This window comes from Haliotis asinina, chromosome 7 (genome assembly GCF_037392515.1).
Source record: "Haliotis asinina isolate JCU_RB_2024 chromosome 7, JCU_Hal_asi_v2, whole genome shotgun sequence".
NCBI classification, from domain to species: Eukaryota; Metazoa; Mollusca; class Gastropoda; order Lepetellida; family Haliotidae; genus Haliotis; species Haliotis asinina.
In genome coordinates this window covers 12,220,569-12,230,925 of record NC_090286.1, presented here as the reverse complement: position 1 = coordinate 12,230,925, position 10,357 = coordinate 12,220,569, and the positions used below count along the sequence as shown (strand labels likewise).

At 37.7% G+C, this 10,357-nt stretch overlaps 1 protein-coding gene across 1 annotated transcript; it reads left to right on the top strand.

The window, feature by feature from the left end:
• The first annotated feature begins 1,792 nt into the window (after positions 1-1,792).
• LOC137291294 (uncharacterized) lies at positions 1,793-8,007 on the top strand. The gene is made up of 5 exons (XM_067822597.1): positions 1,793-2,128; positions 2,825-2,906; positions 6,053-6,280; positions 7,464-7,710; positions 7,891-8,007. Coding segments are annotated over exons 1-5 (894 nt in total). The 3' UTR covers positions 7,892-8,007.
• The last annotated feature ends 2,350 nt before the right edge of the window (positions 8,008-10,357 follow it).

Genomic DNA, 10,357 nt, shown 5'->3' with positions numbered 1-10,357 from the left:
TGGCGTGACGATTTTCCAAATGTTTCAGCTGCTGATGAACGAGACATTTTATAAAGTCATACATTTAATGCAGTTTACGCACAATAATGTCTTGCAAAGGCGGAAGACCAAATTTATGGAACACAATTACTTTCTTCCATCTACACACAAGTACTCTGTCTCTTCCTCTCTCTCTCACTCATCTATTCTCTTTGCTCTATAATATCGATGGCAAGCATGTGAAACCACTGAACCAATTGCATTAATGAAGATACACTGTTTCAAGGTGGGCAGTAGAGAATTCTATGAGTGTAGGTATTTTCTTAAGGATTTTCTTTGGATTCTACCAGCGTTCTTCGATCATTGTAATGTGTCATGTCGATTTATGGATTCTTCCGCTTTTTTGCCGTTTATTGGTGTGATGGTATCCGAATTAACATATATTACCGCAAATCGATTTAAGCACTTAAGGCAATGCTATGTCATGTATCGATGACTGTAGAGTCTACTTCTGGCAACTCATTCCAGTTTTGTGGACGTGAGAGCACGTTCACATTATAATGATAATAAGTGTGTAAATGTACGAGTAGAAACTATTCTATCCCCATTATATTGGCTTCAGCATTGTTCCAGCGCTTAACTCGAAAGTGTTTGTGCTGAGCAATGGTTTAGAAACATACTGTAGACATTATTGACAGCTGCAGTGATGGCCAACGTGTCCAACCACTACAAGGGGCCATGCTTCAGTGTTCAGTCTCCGTCATTGCACAGGCAGTAACTGATAAAAGAGGCCTATAGTTATGAAGCCCATTTACGGTGCCCCATTGCTCACAGCGACCTAAAACCATAATCGCAAATTCATATCCGCAGTATATACTGGTCGATTCGTATCAAACTGAGGTTGTTCCATTTAATGAAATAGTATTCCGTCAGGTACACAGCAGTTACTACACGAGTGTCTGACAGATCCCACTTATCTCTCAAGGAGTTGTTTAAAAGCGATAATTTCGAAATGAGTGAAATGGCATCCGACAGACACGAGTTCGGTTATGTTTCTCAAACACCATAACAATGCATCACTTACGATGGGAAAGATTGAAATTTCATATTTTCTTATTGTAATGACATAAAAATACAAAGCACGACGTTTATTAATGAGTGAGTCCTTTCGGCTGCCTAGTCACTATTCATCCCAAAGTTGACTCTCCACAAAAACGGTTCTGCCACGTGTCGACTAATGACGAATACTACACGTGATTAAAGAAAATTTTATTAAACATTTCAACGCGACGATGTTGTAACAGACACAGGTGATATTTCTTCTTCTTAATCAAAGCATTCTTGTTATCCCTGAGCGCAGGGATATTGCTGATGTTACAGTGTTCCGAGGATAAGTTTAAGAAAGTTAGCTGCCACTATCTGATCACGGAATAGGAAATCGATTTCTTACAGATGTTACACACCAGTATTCTCCCATGGGTTTCTCACCCACGGGTATTTAAGAAGAGATACAAGTGGAACGTCAGTCATACGGATTGAAACACTGCATTACCCTTAACGATTGGATAATACTGAAATACAGTTCATCCTGGACAAACAAGATGCAAGTGACTAACCAAAACCAGTGGTAGAGGGAAAGAGATCTGACAGGCACCTTGTCGTGAATGCCCTTCTTAGTGCTTAGGACCACTCAGCATATCAGTCAATGTGATCAATTATTTGTTGTTCTGCTACATCAAGACTGGCAGACAGATTGACCAGCAAGTGGTATGCAGACATTGTCATTAACGACAACTGGTCCCTTTGTGAAAACATGATGGACTTAACATGTCAGCGGTCGCGATTTTTGTTCGTGGGAATCATATACATATGCTTTCATATACTCCTGAGTTTGGTGCAGTTAACAAACGCATGTATGCCTGATCTTCATTATGGAAAACACCTCACTGGATCAACCTTTAAGATCATTGAGAAATCCTCTCTGTTCTCCTGTGCGGCTGAGTGTGTTTCCTATGGAATATGCAAATCATTCAATTTGCAGTTAGACTTGAGAGTGTGTCATTTGAATGGTTTAGATAACGTTCAATATTTGGAAGGAGGAGGGAACGATCTGGATTTCATTTACAGTTCAATTAATAGTTGGAACAAGGTACTGTTACGGTTAAAATACTTTTGCTTCATTACATTATTCACATATAAGCTGAAATGTTAAATGGTGTATAGTAACGAGGTATATGCCGAGTTGTCGGCGTTTGCCTTATCATGTTTTGTCTTTAAATTCTGTGAATATATTGTTGCATATCTATTCGGGTCCACATACAAAAGCTGCCATTTTGATCAGTATTAAATAATTCATTACACAGACCAGTGCACATTGATCTGAATGATTTTTCATTAAATTTAGGGTGGGACAACTTAGGACTGGCCAGCGAGTCCTAGCTTGACACACAGAAGGGAGCAAACTGCAAAGGCATATATTATGACACATTTGTTTTGCCGCAGAAATGTATTTTGTTCTGTGTCAACAGATGTTTATCCTGATTCGATTATTGTAAGAATGTGTGCAAAATGGGTTCATTGTGGTTTCAAGGGTAACCATCTGGCATATACAATTCAGTGTTACGTTATACAATTCTAGTGACTATAGAAGGAATAGAGATACATTAACCATACCAAGGTGACAACGAGACTCATGTCAGACATGACTGAATCTTCGCCTAATGAGGCTCATGCATATTAATCTCACTGATAGAGCTAATGTTTCACTCCAAAATAGAACAATTCAAAACTTCATGTTAATATTTTGACAGCTTTATTATATTTTTTATTTTGTGAAAAGTCACAGGCAACACTTGGTCCTTGTCACGAGAACCCATGCAGCTATACACAGAGATGCAATATGAAGAGAAATGGCATCGTACACTGTGGTACGTACCGTATAATAATGACGGATTGCCTTTGAATGTATTGACATGAGAGAGTGAGTTAAAATTTGACGTCACATGTTTCAGACACACAACGTCGTGACCAAGTTGAAACATATACACAAATCTATAACCACACACAGTTACACCTAAAAACAAGTTTTAGTGTGAACTATTTCAACATCAGTCACAATATCTCTATTTACAATTTACAACACGAGCTGTAAACAATTTCAAATGTAATAACGTCCTGAAATCCGATGTATCCCAGTGAATGAACATCTGGATGTGTCTGCGAAAGGAAAGTATTTAAAATATCAAATTTTAAGAAGTTCAAAATTCGGACAAAGAAAAACGATACTTTACAAGAACACAACTTCATAGATAAGTGCAAAACAATCTTAATCCGTGGATGCCGAGTTTGTTTTTTTCTTAAGGTATGAAAAGTGAACGTTATGCGAGAACGTGGTCCTGAATATGACAGAAATGTAGAATATTTAATTTCTTAATTTTGGTATACATATAAGTGCTACTACCTCGGCGTTTTGAGGAACAGACACTACTAAACGTTGTTCCAAATTGTGCTATGCGATAAAATAAGTCAATTTCACAGTATTTTACCATGCACTGATAAAAACACTGTGCTCCGATTTTTGTTAATTTGACATCTTTATGGTAAGTGTGAGCGAAGAAAGTACAGCCTAATATCTGAGCGACACAGGTGTATTTGAAATGGGTTTATGGGCTTATGCATAGCGTCATACGCTCAACATTAAATATGTGTCGCAATAAATTTCAAAAATGGATTTTCTTCTGTGACGTCAAACGGCGAGAGAGAGGTCAGACACATATAAACATAAGGGGGCATAATTCGGCTATGGTTATAAGAATTTATAAGGAAGGAAGGCAGTGTACTATTGAAACCATTCCCATATTCACCTGGTTGTGTAGATGTATTTTGACTAATTTTGCATTATTATTGTCGAAGTACCAGTCATATCTTCCAATGCGATGAAATTCCAATTTTAGTTGTCATCATGACCTATTCTCGAAAAAGACGAGATTGGCTTGCTGATTAGTATATATCTCACCTAATTTCCATTCATTAGATGAAAGATCACGGTCAATTTAGACAAAACATAAAATGAATGATTCTACCAATTAACTAGTGTCCAAAATATATCAACAATTAGACGGTTTACTGCATATCTTGTTGTGAGCAAAACGAACACCTGTTTGGCATCTTTTTAACGTAATTGAAAAATAATGTTTTACAATGATTTTTAGGATTGATAAGACATTTCCTTCTTTACGGTTATGTAAAATGGCAGGTTTATGCAGTATATATACCAAGGACATCCATAAAGAACTTGAATCGTCTGACAAATCAGTTCATATTGTTGACCACTTCAATAGTGATCCGTTAACTGGTTTCACTAAAAAAAAGTGACATAGGGGAACTCGAGACCGTTTGCATGGCACTTCAGTGACGTATAGCAGAAAGCATTCTCTTTCCCAAAGCATGTGATATTCATAATTTGACATACTGAACTGACATTATTCAAATATTCACGGAAAATGCCATCTCATCCTTAAATATGAAAGGAACACGTCAACGACAGCCTTCTCAGGCGTTTCTGAGAATAATTATTCAATGACCTGTTTCTTTAATTTATGGGAAACACTCATCTAATGCAGTTTTCTTGTTATTAATGACCCTCAACCTTAGCTAAGCAGTGAAAAAAGAATACCTGCACAAGTACTTATTGAAATCAAAAGGGTAAAGATATAAATCAGTGGTCACATTTCTATGGTGTCTTTACTAGAAAATGGAAGGAAACCAGCTCAAACGTTCAAACATCAATATACATCTCCAATATCTTATGAATGTCATTCAGTTGTCGTCATTTGGGTTTACTGTGTAACCTGTTTACACTTTGCCTTCATTGTTAAAACCATTTCAGAAGTTTATTCGATATAAGGTATTAACAAAGGTAATTTCAAGACAAAAATGAATTATGAGCAACAAGATAGAAACATACGTTTTTCACACAAGAACATGTTAAGCAAGCAGCACGAGCTCTTTATATGATAACGAAAAGACTACTTGCTGTTATAGATGCTTTGCATGCCAAATCCCGAATATCAAAATAGTTACTGTAACATGTACTCTGATTAAAATAAAAACAAAACTGAAACTGAAAATTGGTAACGATCTACATGCAGTCCACACCAGACGTTCTATTCTCAGACCAAAAACTCGAAGATTGTCCCTGATGATACAGGTTGGGCATTCCACTCTTCATCGCCCAAATGGGTCATGGGGTTTCCCGACGAATTAGGACACGACCGTCACTGTCACTGGTCAAGTTTCGTCTCAGTCAGCTAACCTTGTGAATATTCAAATTAGCACCGATGTCGCCACAGGATATCCTTGCCTTGTCACACATGGCAACTGCCTGTAGTTTCAATTAATTCAGGGAAATAATATCCCATACTGTAATTATGCAATTTATCACCGAATGTACTTTGCTGCACTTGAACATGCGAATCACTGCTTTTGAAATAGTGTGTGAATCACGTGCTTTACATATGCAAGAGAACAGATGTGTTTATGAAAGCTTTTAGATCAAAGCATGAATCATATTTCGAATGAGATAAGACTGATGTGATATTTTTGGATGCACTTACTTTAAGGTTAGCATACAAATGGAAACAGGTTTCTGACAGCGTCATATCATGTCTAATCAACCTTTATCTATACTTATACATAACACACCGTCAGTGCTAGAGAATATTCAGCCTCAGTTATATTCCGAACAGGTGAAGTTTGTACAAAACTAAATGCAAAGGCGATGGGAAAAATAAATGAATTGGTCACCAGTGATCAGTGATGATGAAACGAGGTGTTCGCGACAAGGGGAACAGTTTCTTCCTTACCAGTGGCACGTCCACACACAGAACAAGAACAAGTACAAGACGTTTATTCGGTATCAAAATATCGCACGCCTAATAGTACAATACCCAAGATCACGCTTGTCCACAAAGACAAATGCGACATGTATTTTGATTGAAGAATGCATGTCTCAGTTATGGCACTACAATTTCCAGTAAAAACATTGTCCATACCTGAAATTTATTGATTTCAGCTGAATTTCTCCCTAATATTGCCACGAGTAAGCCAACGAAAGCAAGTTCTATTGCATTCTTGAAGAAGTTGCCAGGTGTTGCAGTGGACGGGGATATGTCAGCAAATTGGTCTTCTAAATCCTGTTTTCATGTCGACTTCAATGATTTCACTCCATGGTGGCAGGTGGACCTGCTGGACACATATGTCATCGTAGAAGTTCGCGTCACGAGCAGACAAGACTGTTGTAGTGAGCATTTCCTTATCATTTTACTCTAGGTTACACTTCAGATCCCTGGTATATCAGGAGACCGTTACATCCACTTACATCTTTATTGTTGAATACCCGTGAAGATACGGGTTAGAATATTGGCCGTCAATAACCCAAGTAACTTCAGTGCTTGCCATAAGAAACGTTTATCGGGATCGGGTGGGCAGGCTGGCTAATTTGGTTGACACATGTCATCGGTTACCTATTGCACAGGTCGATGGTCATACTATTGATCACTGGACTGTCTGTCATAACAGGCGACTCACGGGAATCGGGGGATCAGGCTCGAAGACGTGCTTGATATCGTATCCTACCTGCAAAGAAGCGATGCTTATGATTGCAGTCACTGAATTGGCTTGGCCAGACTTGACTATTTTCAGACCGCTGTCATATACTGTACCTGGAATATTGCTTAGTGCGGCATGAAACAACAATCACTCTTAATTCTTATTATTCAAAATTTAACAACGCCGTTTAATTCAATGTAATTATAAATTAATTATTATTGTTAATCTGAGTATATATGACCATTGTATTTGTGGTTAGAATGCATAAAATTGCTAATAGCTGAAGGGATGGTGTAAATCCAGCTGGGGTCCATGCAGACAGCAAATGTACCCATGGCCCGTTGCATGGTAATCTGCCCTCAGTTGTTGGCAACCTGTAATCTGATTTTTTGTTGTACTGTCATTTATACTGAAACTGTTTTAGATTTAGGTTTTACTAGTTTTAAATTCGTCTATGTGATACTCTAGTTATTTTACTGTCCTTCCTACCTTCGTAGACGGTTTTTCTAGTTTTGTCTTTTTGTTTTTCTTTTGCTTTGTTTTGTTGTTATATATTTCACCATTAATTACTATTTTTTACCAATTGTCCTCGTCACAACATGGCTAAAATATTGCCAATGTGATGGTACATTTTAATTCACTCACTCTGAAGGTCTTGTTTGATCTTCTAACTTGACTATCTATGACGATTTCACTTTTTACTGTTACTAAATATATCATTTATAATATTCATTATCAGCAGAATAAACTATTATAAACACTCTATGATACAGATGTTACATTTGACCTGGTCTGTAAATAGTACTGTTAGCACAAACATTTGTAATCACCTTTCGGTTACAGTGCATACATATGCTATCATACTGATGTTTCAGCTGAGCGTCTTCACGACTTTGCTCTGGACGTGTACCAAGAAGACCCTGTGTATAACCTCAATGCCATTTCCCAGTTATGTTACATGTACAACGGTGCCGTCACACAGCCTGGCCAAACTGTTGTTATGCAGTGCAAGTTCTTTGTAGCAGGCCGCTATCTAAGAATTCGTGGAACAAAAACCAAAAACTCCAAAGATGTTCTGCAGTTTTGTGAGGTCCAGGTCTTTGGCTACAAGGTGATAAACTGGTAAGTCTGCATGCAGACACGATGTAAGGGTGATGATTGTTTGACCGAAAAGTAGCGGTACATTCTTCACATCTTGTTGTTTCACTTATAAATGTAATTTAAAATGACAATCATATGGGATGGATGATCTATATAATGGATAAATGCTGAAGTATTTATCAGATTTGTTTTGAATTACAGAATACGCAAATATTCCGGATGGATGAAGATATGAAACAAAACAGCAACAAAAAGAGGATTTTCTAAAAGCCGGAGGGATGAAGATATGAAACAAAACAGCAACAAAAAGAGGATTTCTAAAAGTGGATGTGCTGCTCTGTTTCAGCAGTGTTGAACTGTCTTTGTCATAACAAATCCATTTATTTTCTTTCAGCACTATTGTTATTTTTTGCTGAATATGCGGGCCATTGCCATGATTGTAATGCAGACCTCTGGTTGTATACGTGCTTAAAGTATGTACGCTCACTGTTGCAAGAGAATAATATCAAACTAGCGTTTCCACTCACTCGAAACGAAGCAGTCGTTTGAATTGTCCAACGTTTGCATCAAGGGTTGGTCAACAATGTTCCCTTAAAAAGGCAACACAACCAGAGGCATATCAAACAATATTAAACTATCATTTCCATTCACTCTTTTAACTATTCTCAGAGACAAACGTTTTCTTGTGACATGATTATTTTATAAAATATCATGAGTTGGGTTTTGAAGGGTTGTTTTTGTATTTGAAACACTTAAAAATGCAATAGTGTGCCTTTAGAAGTTTCAAAGTCAAACAAGACTTCGCTTTATAATGCTGCCATGCCTGTGGGAAAATAATTGATGGATATCTACTTGTTAGCTTGTGACTGTAATTCGTAGAAGCGAAATCAGCTTGAGCCGTGAAGCATGCTTGTTTTCTTTGTCACAGAGACTAAGGTGCCTTCTAGTTTCTTTGTTTCACCACTTTCGTACATGCCACATGGCAAGCGGGTTATGTAGGTTCACGTAAGTTGTTGAAACACTTCAGACATAGTTCTTGATGTTCATGTTGGATCTATTACTACTTGGGTTACTGCTACTATTTCGTGATAGACCGATGAGGACTATGTCGAATTGGCCATACATGTTGTACTTATGAATATATGCTGAGACTACCCTCTATTTTGTATTCTGTGTTACGGACGTATCACAGGCTAGCATTTCCTGCTTGTCTGCATTTATTTTTAATCAACTTATATCAGTATGTCAAATCATCATTTATAAAGGATCTCACTTGTGAGTTTAGTTCTCATTTAAAAAGAAATATGAAGCGATTGCAAAAACCTAAATATACATAAATGTTGTAAATGTACGAGAAAATGTTAATTTGGAAGAATGACTGCATACCAACATACCTTGTTGATGGAAGGGGTTAAAAATATACTGAAATAGAATGGTGAAAAGAAATTGTCCCCACTGACATTGGAGCTGTCAACCAAGACGGAAACAAATGGACATGAAAGTCATAGATTTAATAAAACGTTGACGGGGTCACCATCCGGGGGGTTCATTTGCTGAATGGAACAATCAGCATGACGTTCTCCACGTCGACCCCGGATTCTCATCGTTCTATCCTCATGTCTGCAGTGAAACACCTTCATCTCTAAGGATCCAACGCCGAAACACCTTGCTCCACGGTACACATTATTGTCAGCGTTTCTAAGTGGACCTCCACTGGTAGGGAGCTTGGTTACTGTGAGACTGGAGTCATTGTGGTTTTTGCAACAGAAATTTACGATATGTCGGTGTCTTTGTGATTTTAGTATCAACAAGGGAAGGGTAATAATTGGCCTGTATGCATTGAAAGTCCTGATCAATATCACAAGAGAGTTGAATGAAAATTTACTATCATTAGTTCCAGATCCGATTCATTGACCAGACTGGACGGATCTTACCCCGTCAGCTATTAGGGATTGGGAAGCATCTGTGACAGTGACTGAAGTTTCCGTTACATCAATTTCTGTGACAAAAAGTTTTTGTGACATCTGACCAATTCATGGAAATTGATACGTGCGGTTCTTTTCGTAGATAAAATAGCATATGTTTTATAATAAAAGAGGATAAATGCTTTCTGGAACACGTTATATTATATTTACACTTTTTGTGGGATCAGTTGTCAAGATACAATGATTATTTATCTCTAAGACTCTGACATATCTCAAATCACAAATAAAAGACACCGCTCCCAATGTAACCAAGTTTCTTACCAATGGATATGGGGTCTACGTGCATGCAGCCTTAGCCGATACAATAAACTTTGTACCGTCTGGGGACTGATAAAACTGGACACTGGATTGAACCTCTTTGTTGAAAATGAGGACAATGTTAATGAGGACAATGTCGTGGGCCTGGATCGTGACACGTGGTTCCCGTGGGTATGCTCGATCACGTGTTCTGTCAGTTTAAAGTAGGTGCTGTGATAACGTGACGATTTTAAAATGTCTCAACTGCTGATGAACAGGACATTTTATAAAGTCCTAGATTTAATGCAGTATAATCTTTTGCGGTGATATTCGTACACGGTTGAACGATCAGACAATGTTTTTTGGAACCGTGACGTTTTGGTGAAAAAGTGACTTTTAACAAAAGATGGATCACGTGATCACACGGTGTGCATCATGTTTATCTT

Excerpts from the sequence above, each read along its gene's own strand:
- LOC137291294 (XM_067822597.1), top strand. The coding sequence starts at position 1,793 with ATGATGGACTTAACATGTCAGCGGTCGCGATTTTTGTTCGTGGGAATC. Across the intron at positions 2,129-2,824 it reads CAATTAATAGTTGGAACAAG|GCAACACTTGGTCCTTGTCA; the intron begins GTACTGTTACGG and ends GAAAAGTCACAG. Across the intron at positions 6,281-7,463 it reads GAGCAGACAAGACTGTTGTA|CTGAGCGTCTTCACGACTTT; the intron begins GTGAGCATTTCC and ends CTGATGTTTCAG.